The sequence below is a fragment of the Sinocyclocheilus anshuiensis genome, unplaced genomic scaffold (genome assembly GCF_001515605.1).
Source record: "Sinocyclocheilus anshuiensis isolate Anshui unplaced genomic scaffold, SAMN03320099.WGS_v1.1 scaffold2206, whole genome shotgun sequence".
NCBI lineage: Eukaryota > Metazoa > Chordata > Actinopteri > Cypriniformes > Cyprinidae > Sinocyclocheilus > Sinocyclocheilus anshuiensis.
In genome coordinates this window covers 216,120-228,789 of record NW_015558552.1, presented here as the reverse complement: position 1 = coordinate 228,789, position 12,670 = coordinate 216,120, and the positions used below count along the sequence as shown (strand labels likewise).

The 12,670-nt window shown below is 37.7% G+C and overlaps 2 protein-coding genes across 19 annotated transcripts in view; one reads left to right on the top strand and one right to left on the bottom strand.

Moving 5' to 3' along the window:
• Positions 1 to 4,044, top strand: part of LOC107679403 (muscleblind-like protein 1) — a 74,539-nt gene extending 70,495 nt beyond the window's left edge. For all 18 annotated transcript variants that reach the window (XM_016474940.1, XM_016474935.1, XM_016474937.1 and 15 more), the window contains one exon: positions 763 to 4,044. The gene's annotated coding sequence lies outside the window, so the exon portion shown is untranslated. The remainder of the gene's footprint in view (positions 1 to 762) is intronic.
• Positions 4,045 to 4,510: 466 nt separating this feature from the next.
• Positions 4,511 to 11,964, bottom strand: LOC107679393 (delta-like protein C). Its single transcript, XM_016474909.1, has 5 exons — positions 11,720 to 11,964; positions 11,365 to 11,607; positions 5,788 to 5,848; positions 5,455 to 5,712; positions 4,511 to 4,856 (listed from the first exon to the last, which is right to left on the bottom strand). The coding sequence occupies exons 1-5, from the start codon at positions 11,768 to 11,770 to the stop codon at positions 4,651 to 4,653; spliced, it is 819 nt and encodes a 272-aa protein (XP_016330395.1). The 5' UTR covers positions 11,771 to 11,964; the 3' UTR covers positions 4,511 to 4,650.
• Positions 11,965 to 12,670: the final 706 nt, after the last annotated feature.

Here is a 12,670-nt window from a genome sequence, read left to right as displayed (position 1 = left end):
GGGGGGTTCAAGAACTGTCATTGGTTAGATCACAAAAGCACAATTCTTAAGAAGTTCTTTTCCATACAACTAGTTTATGACCATGTGTGTCAAGCTCCAAAAAGGAAACTAATGTGCAGGTTTCAGCCTGTTCATCACGCAAAGCTATTATAAGGCTTCAGAACACTTAATGCATCTTTACACAGCTTAGTTAAAGGGATAGTACACCCAAAAATGAAAATTCTCATTTACATCATTTACTTACCCTCAAGTTGTTCCATACCTGTATGAGTTTCTTTCTTCTGTTGAACACTAAAGAAGATAATTTGAAGAATGTTGGTAATCAAACAGTTGTTGGTAGCCATTGACTTTCATAGTATAGAAAAGAAAACTATGGTAGTCAATGGCTACCGTCGACTGTTTGGTTACCAACATTCTCCAAAATATCTTCTATTCCTGCTCTGACACACCTCAGCCCATAGTATAACAGTACGTCATTAACAATGCTGTGTAAATGCATTTATGCCACCTCTGAGCAGCATTAAACTGTGTAAGGACACCTAAATGCTTCTTCATGTGCGTCTATGCCACTTTTGCAGTGTAAATTTGGTATTAGAATACAATGATAAAGTCACAGGAATTACTTTAATGGCACTTTTTTAACTTGGCATTGTATGGAAAAGAATTCTTCAACATTCGAAATCATTTAAATAATGACAGAATTGTCACTTTAATACTTATTCTCAAGTGTTCTTAATATGTGCTTTTTCTACTTTTCCTCAGATCACAGGAATGCGCTGTTGCCCCGGACAAAAGGCAAACAAACAAATTTCTAAATGTTAACGTCAAGATCACCGCCGGATAGAATATATGATAAAGATTAGAATTTGGTCATCCATGATGGTAGGGTTTTACTGGGGTGAAACTGAATGTCCTTCCACATGATGTGTAGAATTTGAGTGAACTACATCATTATGTCAGACAGGATGGCATTTTTACTCTCAAGCTGGATTAGTAGAAACATTTTCATTTTCATGTCTGACTTAACACCGTTTTGGCATGATAGTAGACCAAGAGATATTTTTTTGTGATTCACACCTTGATTTTCTTTCCTCTAAATTTATCTGAAAGTTTACAAAAGTTACAAAAGATGCACCTTGAATTGAAAAGCGAATCGAAAGCCGATATGGCACAAAACATCCAGCAAAATAATTCAATGTATGTAGTTTTCTCTATCTTTAGTTCTGGCTTCTAGTCAAACTAGATTGTAAGCGCAGAGTCGAGATTGACCGATGAATGTTTTGGGTAGAAATTGATCACCTGAGACCTTTCAGAAGCACATTCTTGCAAGCTTTATGTACCATAACCACCGGCTGAATACCAGACACCGATCTAGAGTGTTATATCAACAGTGTTATTATGTTTACCAGAGATTAATGTTTTTTACAGCGCTTGATTTTATACATAATTTCACAAGTGTGTGGCTTTTTTATGAAACGTGCCATTTTTATTTGTCGATCATCCCATTAGGCCTTGTAGAACTATGAAGCCTTTTTGACTCCTATGAGAACAGGGTTGCCTTGTTCCTAATGCCCTGTTTCTTTATTGCCTTGATCGAGAGAATATTGCGTTAGAGCGGAGAGGGTAATCGAGAGTCACGCGTGTCGTTAGGAGAACGTCACGGTAGTGTTGATTCAGCAGTCGCGCGCGGAAACGAGCGATTGCGTTCCAGTCTTCACCGTAACGGTGTGAGGACTCTAAAATTATGCTGGAAAAGCACTGCTTGAGTATTTCGTTACAGATTGTGAGTTCGAGACTCGGTACACAGAAAGATGAGGTTAGTGTTGGGTCAGGGGTTGTCTTCAGTTCTCATCTGTGTTGATTTTGAGTTCTTTTCGAATATTTCATGACCGCTGGATGATGTAAAAGAGGAACGGAGAATATAATGAGACGTTTTTAACATTAAGTTGTGCCAAAGTCTTTTTATTATTATTTGTATTATTTAAATGTGTTTTGACTGGGTATACTGATCACGGAAGGTGAATAATTTGTACAAGGCTGCTTGTAAATCAGGAAACAGACGCAAGGGTTTTAGTGTCACAACCAGACTCGAGATGAAACGAATGAATCCGAGTTTCTCGGCTCAAGTTCACTTGAGTCTGGATTTCAGCCTGGTTTAGGTGCACAGACTTGAAAGGATGCACGCCATTGCCGTTTCCTCACTAAAGCCTTATATATCAGTGTTTGAACCCACACAAACATTCTTTCAATCACAAATGGTAAATTACAGCGGATGAGATTTTATTCTTTACACTTATTTTATGTGTATATTAATCATGTTACTCTTAACGTTCACTCTGTTTCAAAGCCTTTGTTAGAAATGTGTTGTTTGCATATAAAGATTTTTTTTTTTTGTATTTGACTATTGTCATAGAACTGTTTTAGAATGTAGGAAATGAATTATTGTTTTTCTTACTGTCACTTTCTTTTACATCATGTTAAGTTCATAATGTTTATCTAGTAGTGTTGTATTCTTAATTCTTCATGTTAGTTTTCATGGTAGAATGTTTGAATTTCAAGGATTTTGGTTTTGAATTTGTTGAACAAAATGTTTTATCTTGTCTTAAAAAAAGAGTGGAAACGACAGAAAGAGAGTTTATTTGTAGCTATGGTAAGGTTGATATTTTAACCCTTTATTTTGTGTCAAATCAAGACCACGTCTACAATTAGCTGGTTAAAGTATCAATTGTACATGCTAGAGAAAAAGAAGTTATTTTCTACTGTATGCATTTCAGAATTGAAAATCGTCTTGTAATATTTCAACAACAACAAAAAAAATCCCTCTATGTCAGGCCAAAATGAGCAGCAACTTGTCTCCCAAGATTTCTGAATATTTAAAGATGTAAAACAAAGGAGGGAGGTCACAGGGTCGGGCCTCGAGCTGCGAACGAGAGAGAGCCATAACTTAAGGGACGAAGGTTGACTTTTTGCACTTCTGTACATAGTCAATATAAAGAAAAGAAAAGGAACATGTATAATATTGAGATCTTATTTTGAATAATAAAAGATTCTATAACTATGAGAAATTTTCTTAGGATAATTTAAGAATTAGAGTAATAGTCCAGCTAACAAATGATGCTTGCAGAAATATGGCACAGCTCTTTTATTATCATTTCCGGCCATCACGTTAAAAAAAAACAAAAACATAAAGCTCCGCATTGCCTGCATACAGTACCGACACATACCGAGAGTCTCAAAAATTGGCAGTACACTCCGCCTCGTCATGATTTCCACTGTGGGGAATTCGGTTTTGTTTACAAATAGATACTACACCTTCAAAAACACAGTATTTGTCATATGATGGACATAAATAACTGCATGAAGAATAAAAATGAACAGAGTCAAATTCTCATAATAGATAAGTACGTAGATAAGTTAATTTCTCACAGTACCGTAACTATCATTGTTACAGCATAGTGTAAATCAAGTGTCTCGATCGATATCTGAGCTTGAACTGAGGCACATTCATCGATAATCCATCTTGAGTATAACCGTAAGAACAGTACAATTATTAAAAAGGCCTTCAAACCGACTCTAGATGCTAGCAAAAGATGTCCACTTAACACACGACAACAGAAGAGTTGCTTTGTTGCTTGGTAATGTGCCTTCAGCAGGGAAAGGACACCAACCACACACAACAAAAAAACAAAAACAAAATGAATGTAACTGTCAAATCCTCCGCTGAGGTCAGCGTTTTACTCATTTGAGATTGCTGCACAAGAGCTATTAAACCAAAGCGTCACTTTCTTTCACTAAACGCAATGCCTAAAAGCTGGTCAGCCGTTGCAGACGGCGAAACCACAGGTGGTCCTGCCTGCTGAAAGCACTTGCTTGGATGCTTAACGCCCTCCATGGAATCTTACACCTGCCCTTTGCTTATAGTTGCTGTAAGATATTGTGCTGCATTCTAAAAGACTTGTTTTATGCACATTTATTATTGTTAGAATTGACTCTTACTGTTACGAGTAAAAAAAACTTAATAAAACAAAATGGATTTGCTCAAAAGGTGTCTGTGTGGTGTAATTTGAAGTCAAACTATTTTGTGAGCGTAGTCAAGAATGAAATAGTTGTTTTTACGAAGTTCTAATTTCCTAAACATTCATGATATGCTGATGGCTCCATGGGAGCACACTCAATCCAAAGCCATTTCACACTTTGAGGAGCCCTTAAAAAGGTCACTGGCAAAGTATCTTGTATATTAAAAGTGAAACATTCATGATCTATATGTTGCTTGCAAACATGCAGTCAGACTACTGAGATATTTTTGATTGAATGACTATCAATGGAGAAAGATGCTCTTTGCTGTCAGTTCAGGTATCTACCAGCAGAAGTCATGATAACATAATACGCTTGGGCTGTGACGGGTATGATGACTCCTCTGTTTTTAAAGCACATTTGCTGTTGAAATGTCCACTTGATATCAGTCTAGCCCTTACGAGCATAAAGAAGATGCACACAATTTTCAGTTGTATTTATTATTTATTTATTATTTGTTTACTATTATTTTTTAATGGCATAAACACTGTCTATTGTTAACAGGACACCATAATCCAAAACATGTTTTTTTTTTCACATGGTTTCTCCCCCGATTAAAACACTGAATATATGAATTCAGACATTAAGATCCATGTTGCAAAACAGGCCACCCCATCCCTCCTTACAAATGCACTGCCAGGGATGTTTGCAGGTGCCGTGTAGGCACCCTGGGTAAAGTAAGCACTCATCACAGCGGCGGCCCTGCCACCCGATGAAGCACTTGCACTGACCGGGGGCCTCACAATAACCATGTTCCTCACTACATCCAGATAAGCAGATAGCTGTTAAAAATGAGAGGGAGAGAAATCAGGAAAATAGAAATAATTTGCATCATATTCAAAAATACAAAAAGATACAAAAAAAAAAAATATATATATATTTATATTTCTGTCAGGACCACTATCGTCAAAGATGATTGACAATTAGCATACAGTTTGGATTGGCGGTATGGTTCTGTTCTGGGCAAGAACTCCCTGCGCATCCATGCAGCCTAGCATGGATGAGAGCAGTGATAACCCCCCAGGGTAAACAGAACAGAACCAACATAAATGTATTGCAGATATCGTTAAAGTTCAATAATGTTATGTACACATTTTAGAATTAGTCTGATTCAAAGGAGAATCAGAAGGCTGAATCCCGACTGACAGAGGAGGAGATGGGGATGGAGGAGGGTAATTAGCTATTGAGCAATGCGAAAACTGCTGATAATATTGAGGGATCTTATATATGAATGCTTAGATAGGTGTCGTATTCCCATAGGTTGATGGGGATCAGCTGAGAGTCAGCTGATGCGAGCTTGACTAATGTGACCTGCCAGAACTAACGCTACGCTAGATATATATAAAAGTGCTTAAAAGTGCATTTTAAAAAAGTGCTTACGCTCTGCACAGTATTCGCCTTTCCATCCAGGCAAGCAAACTCTGTTGCCAGCGTCGTCACAGGTAAAGTGACCGAACGGGTCATCCCGTGAATGGCAGAAATCAGAGCAGTCATCGCCATAGTAGAATTCATTGCACACTGTGCGGTAGGAAAAGCGTAGCTCCCTTTGCTCTCCGAAATGCACATCCTGGGACCATTTCTGACCAATAGTAAGATTTATTTTGGTGGCGAAGTGGCCAATCATATTGTTCATATTCTCTGCAAATAAATCATAATGAATAAATACATTTTAAAAATCGGTATTTAAATAAAACGCAAAAATAGGAGGCATACCTGTTGGCTGATCATTGGAGGACTCTGCATTCCATGCTTCAATTATCACTGAGATTGTTTCCTGTAATGACAGTGAGTGGTGAAACTATGATGTCGAAAACCTGGAAGCGAGTTAGCATTTTAGCACTTCCGGTTCCATAGTCCCAGAGTCAATGTTTTTTTTTGAATGGGAGTTTGGTTAAATCCCCTAAAATAAGGTTCGCGGTTCACACAAGCTCAAGATACTTTCACGTTTCATTCTACGACATAAAAAGTTACACTTTGGAAGCGAGTTAGCATTTTAGCACTTCCGGTCCCATCGTCCTAGAGTCAATGGGTTTTTTTAATGGGATTTTGGTTAAATCCCTTAAATAAGGTCCGTGGTTCACACACGCTCAAGATATTTTCACGTTTTATTCTATGACATAAAACACACCAGTTACACCCTACTCGTGATTTTTTTTAAAGATGTTATGTTTCTTAAAAAAGACGGTTGCTAACAAGTTGCTAAATGGGACTACAGGCGCTGTCGGAGACTTTAAAGGGGTCATCGGATGCCCATTTTCCACAAGTTGATATGATTCTTTAGGGTCATAATGAAAAGTCTATAACATACTTTGGTTAAAATTTCTCAATGTAACACACTTTTTACCCTGTCAAAACCAGCTCTGTTTTCAGCACGCCATTCTAGTCCGTGTTGCTTTAAATGCTAATGAGCTCTGCTGACACCGCCCCTCTCTTCCGTGGGGTGACAAGCAGACTGTAAACTTCAGCCGCGAAACTTGCTAACTAGCACATATTAGGAAAGGCGATTTGCAAAGATTCATAGAAAAACCCTTATACTCACTTCTTCTGTAAATGAAGCTGGATCATGAATGATTCGTGCAAACTTAAACAGATTTAGTCAAAATCAAAACGAAAGTAACGTAACCTATGCGTCTTCAGCGGCTCAGATGTCGGGAGTAAATGACGACTGCTATGTTCATTATTACATCCAGCAACAAAACACCTCAATCGCTTAATCGGAGACATTCTTGTCTTCCCCTGCACCGGAGTCGACACAATGGCGGACAGCTCTCAGCTCACTCAGGGCGGGTCTTAAGGTAAGACGGACTTGTCAATCAACTATCGTTGGAGGGGCCTGTGCAGAACTATGTCATTCTGACAGGAATCTCACGACAGCCTGATTTGAGAAAGGGGATTTTAAAATAGGGATTTAAAAAAAAAACACTGGGTGGATTTTTATTATTATACGATGGATGTGTACACACACTTCAAACAACAACAACAACAAAAGTTAATTTTGCATCCAATGACCCTTTTAAACATCATCACGCCGAACAGGAACTCATACTAACCCGCTTTTACAGCCTCGTGTTCTTGTAGTTTTTGGATTAGTTTGTTTATCAATTCATAGTGTTTTTTCGATTGTAGTGTTTTCTCATGTGTAGTTCAATCAATTGTAGAATAACCAATTAATAGTAATTAATAATACATAATGCCTTCATCACCTGTAGAGACCTGTGTCATGGCAAGATTCATGTTAATTGTTGACAGAATATAATTTATTTTAATAAAACTATTTTATGAGAATGTGTCAGTTTTTTACTTATGTATTTTTAACATTTATTTTTTAACATTTGAAGATACTGCTTGCTATAGTGCCTTTATTTCGCTCTGGTCAGCTCCCAGTTAAAAAATAGAAAACAAAATAAAATTAAATTAAAAAAAACAGGAGAAAATATATAAAGAAAACAAACTTGAAAAAATCGTTACTGTTGGGAAAATAACTTTGCTGATGCTATTGGCCTTAACTGGATCATTTCATTTCTTTTATTGTTATTATTGTATTAACATATAATTATAAGTGATTAACAGTTTTTTTATATTCAGTTGAACACATTCAACACGTATAACTAATTATTATAATTTATTCCTCCCTCCCTGACTTTACTGACACTTCATCGACTTTGTCCCTCATGCTAGCCCTGACAACTCCGCTAAGTAGACCAGCATGTAGGCTGCAACACTCTACAAGCCCAGACTTATAATGATTCTCGCCCCTCTCTATGCTCTTTTTATCATCTGTGAAAAAGGGACATGAGGCTGGAAATTGACAGATAGCTAGGTTTCAAAGAAGTTTAGCTTCAGAGAAGGTAAGTGCGGTAAGCAGGGATATGCATGCGGGCCATACAATCATTAAAATATGCATTATGATAATAACCTGAAGGCACAATTATAAAACATGTATTTTTAAACGTTCATAACAACTGTAAAGCAAAATAACAATTATTTATTACACAAAGGAAAACTATCTAAAAGAGCACGTATAAACATGTTTTTGTTTTTTAATATAATGTAATGTGGATTAAAATTCATTCACAGAGTAAATAATTATCATGGAAAATGTTTCTAAAAATAAGTTTAAAAGTTGTGGGAAGCATGGTGGTGGTGACGTTGAAGACGAGCAACCATGTGCTGTAGTTCTTTATAGCCTAATGTTAGCTTTTTAGTTCTGGTGCTTGTATTTAGGCTTCAAAATTCATAAAAGTTATATTATTTTGTGAATATTATCTCGATGGACAAAACGTGTAAAATTCATTAGCTATGGTTGAACACAGAGCTTATTTTTTGCGATAATCCAAAAGCCTATGGAAAATCCTTTTTGTCAAGGGAACCAGTGTGATGCTAACAGCCGATCTGCCTACAAAGTGACGCCATAGTTCGGCAACTCTATTTGAAAGATGAATTAGACACGCCCACCAAAGATGCGTGCAACGCTTGGGTGACCCTCATAATCTGAGGTGAATCACGGGAGCATAAGTGCCTCATTTTAGTGTCACAGGTAAGAATAACGTTTTGCACCGTTTTTGTCGGGGCTGAACGCAGCCCTGATTTCTCTCAACATGGCAACACCAGAGCTGCCAATCAATACATGGAAACAAAGTAACTGGAGTTACTTATTTGAAAAAGTAACTCAGATATTTCCTTCTAAATGAAAAAGTAATGCATTACTTTACTAGTTACTTAAAAAAAGTAATCTGATTACGTAACTCACGTTACTTGCAATGCATTACCCCTAACACTGAGAATAACTAACTTCACTTTAGTAGCGTTACGTATGACACCGCCGGGCTTCAATGCATGTGTCAAGAACACAGCACAATTTTTACTAAAGTTCCAAATACTTCAGAGAATCACGTGATTAGAGACAAACGAAGCTTGGCTTTCTGTCCAGTATATCACTTGCACGCTTCGTTTGGCTTGTAGTAATGTAGGTTATAAATCCAGAGATAACTTTCTTTACCTTTCTCTTATTTCTTTTTGGTCTTTTTGTGTCTTGATATTGGGGCTGCAACAACTAATCGAGAAAATCGATTATTATCGATAATGAAAATCATCGACAACGATTCTCATTATCGATTAGTCGGGTCTGCCCTCAGTGCACGTCCAATTCAGCCAGTCGCATCAAATTACAGCACTGAATAACGCATTTCAATGGACAAAATGCATCTAAAAACAGTGGAGGAAACAGAACGAGCTCCTGCAGGAAAAGTACGTGATCCAAGCTGCCCAAAACATGAAATCTTTATTTTAAGGTTCAAGCTGATGCATTAGCGTAATGGCTTGCCCTGTCAGGCGCTTTGACAGATACGTGTGTGCGCAAAAAACTTTCAGTTAAAGGTCATATCCTTATCTGTAAATGTCACAAATTCACGCGAGCCTTTCCATTTTTGCATAAAGGCCCGCCCTGACAGTCTGCGTTACGTTGAAATCTTCACTGAAAGAGCGCCGGCGTGGCGGGCACGTGGCTTAATGGGGTCATATGACGTTGCTAAAAAGAACATTATTTGTACAACATATTATTTGGTGTAATGCAATGTGTTTATGCGGTTTAAGGTTCAAAAAACACATTATTTTCCACATAATGTACATTATTGTTGCTCCTCTATGCCCCGCCTTTCTGAAACGCGTCGATTTTTAAAAAGCTCATCGGTCTGAAAAGCAAGGTGTACACTGATTGGCCAGCTATCCAGTGCGTTGTGATTGGTTGAATACCTCAAGCGTGTGACGGAAATGTTACGCCCCTCACCATATTGTGATGCCGAGTCCCGGCACGACGAGACAAAACCAATTAAAACCCATTATATCTATGCACGAACAGCTTGTAACACTCCAAAGAGAAAGGAAAATTTGAAATTGCATCATATGACCCCTTTAAACAGACGGAACACAGTAGAGAGGGAGACAATATTCAGCACCAAAACATTCACTGTGCTGAAATATCTGTTGTTGAACATTAAATTTAGGTTTGAAAGTCAACATGCAGTGCAAGTAATTTATGAGAGTAGAAACTGTGAAGGGACAGCAGCATGTAATTGTCTGAATATAAATGTCAGACGCTTTTACAGGATGAATAAATGACAGTAAGAGGAGACTGACTGTGATCAAAGTGCATGCGACGCGTGTTCCTGCAGAACATTACTGTGATTTTATTCGTCTTTATTATCTTTATTATTTTAATTTTTGATCTAGAGATTTAAATTATATTCATTATATAACCTACAGTGATTGTAAGGTTTGTGCCACTGCTGCTCTTAACTAACAGTATTGGTATAATTACCAAAATCATTTTTTAGCTTTCTGTATTGGTTAGTCCTCCAATATGCGTAAGCTCTTCAGTAACAGTAGTAGGCTATTTCTAATGCTATAAAATAATTATTGCTGTTAGCTATGAAAGAAAGGCAGAAAAAAATAGTTAAGTGCTTTATAGTGTTTTTTTATTCAGATACCCAATTAGTCAAAAAGTACATAAACAATGCCAGCAAGCTTGCAAGCTGTTCTCAACGGCAAAGGAGGCCATTTTTGTTATTATGTGAATAAATACTATTTAGTTGTTTCGGTTTGTTATTTGCCCAATAAATGACAATAACATTTTTAGATTTAAACCATTTTTTGACAGATTCCTAAAATATTTGGGTTTTCTATATTATGACAGGTGGTCTAATAAATTGTTAAGCACTGTATGTTTTCATAGCATTCAGTTGGCACATTTGTTTGAAGGTTGATCAGCTTTTTTCGAAGGCTTTATTTTGTATAGGGGTGCAGTGTAACGTGTTCATGCTTCGTTTAAAAAAAACACATTATTTTCACATATTTTACCTTTATTCTACACCGCTGTGTCCATGCTCGTCAAATGGTCTGTTGAGTTCCTGGTTCTGTGAAGCCCCTCCCTCAGAAATACGCAATGGGCTAAGATTGGTTAGCTAGCCCAGTGTGTAGTGATTCACTAACTACCTCCTAGTGCATGTTGTCCGGAAACATCACGCCCCCTTACCATTACAGGTAGTTGCATGTTCCCGGGGGCAGGGTTTATGTAAGCATCGGGGTTAGTGATGTCACAAACCCAGGAAGAAGCTCATTGTAGTCCCTACCAGCCTTTTTTTGTAGTCATATCTCCCTTTGCATTGAACTTTGAGCATCATAACTTTGCAGACATTTTTTATGCTTTAACAGCAACATTACACACTAACTAACGTTAAAAAAAGTGAAATCATAATCAAGCACCCCTTTAATGTTCACTCTTGAGCTACTCACCAGCCTCTTTAAGTTAAAGGGCACAGTTATTGGTGCACTAGTGGAGATGGAGCTCTGGTTTGTGCTCAGTGTTCCTGTAAGTCCAGTGCCATTAGAACATGCCAGTCTATATGATATGACGTCCTGCGTGTAGTTCAGGCAAACACGGAAATATACCTGACCGTCTCTGGACTGTTTACACACACTGCTGGTGGTGGTTGTGAAAGAGTGCACTTTCAACTCAAACACACCAGAGGATTTGACCTACAAAAATAATAAGATGATGTGTATCAGCGCACTTCACATATAGCGGTTACAGCACTTATTAAAGAAAGAGATTATACACATTCAAATAATTATGAAATCAAATACTCACCAGTTGCACTGATATCAAAACTAAGAAGCATGTTGATAAAAGCTGAGCCATTTTGTATCTTATTGTCTGCTGTTGGCTGAAAGCAGACTGTGATTCTAATATGAAACTTTTTAGATTACAATAAAAAAAACGTAAAAAAATATAGAAATTAAAATGTAAACTGAGTGGAATATTAAATGTATTAATATTGGCTTGGCTGGAGCTCACAAAGTAAAGAACCAATTTCTAGCTCCAGAATGTAGAGCGCTTGGGACCTCAGAGTGGGAGTAGTGTGCTATGTAGTGTGCATTATTTTTCACATAATTTACCTTTATTTCACACCGCTCTGTCCCTTCTCTGAGAAACGGGCTGATCTTTTGTTGCTTTTATGAAGCCCCGCCCTCAGAAATAGGCGATGGGCTCTGATTGGTTAGCTAGCCCAGTGTGTTGTGATTGGCTAACCCGCCTCTAGTGCGCTCTAAACATCCCGCCCCTCATCTCAGCGGCATGTGCTCCGGTTGTATTGTAAACAACGACGTCGTTAATATCGCTTATCAGTTTGAGCTCGATTGAGAAGCAGAGGATATTATTGAAGAGGATCATGCAGAACCTGTGCAAGCATGGCTTTTAATGGTAGGCCTATGTTTTTGTTTGTTGTTGTCTCATACTTTGATGTGCTGTTATTTGTAAATGTTACTGCTTATGTTAGCTATTAATACACGGTTTTATCCTGATTAAAGCTTTAATACAGTACAACTGCACGCGCGTCCATGTTTAATGCTTCTCATAGCTATCTTTTCCCGAGGTCGGGGTTTATCTGGGTTTGTTACGTCACGAACCCGGGAAGTAACTTGTTGTAGTCCCTACCAGCCGTTTTTGTAGGCATTAAACTGCCAGAATTTTAAAAGACGATATCTCTGTTTGCATTGAACTTTCAGCTTCGTAACTTTTCAGATATTGTTTATGCTCAAA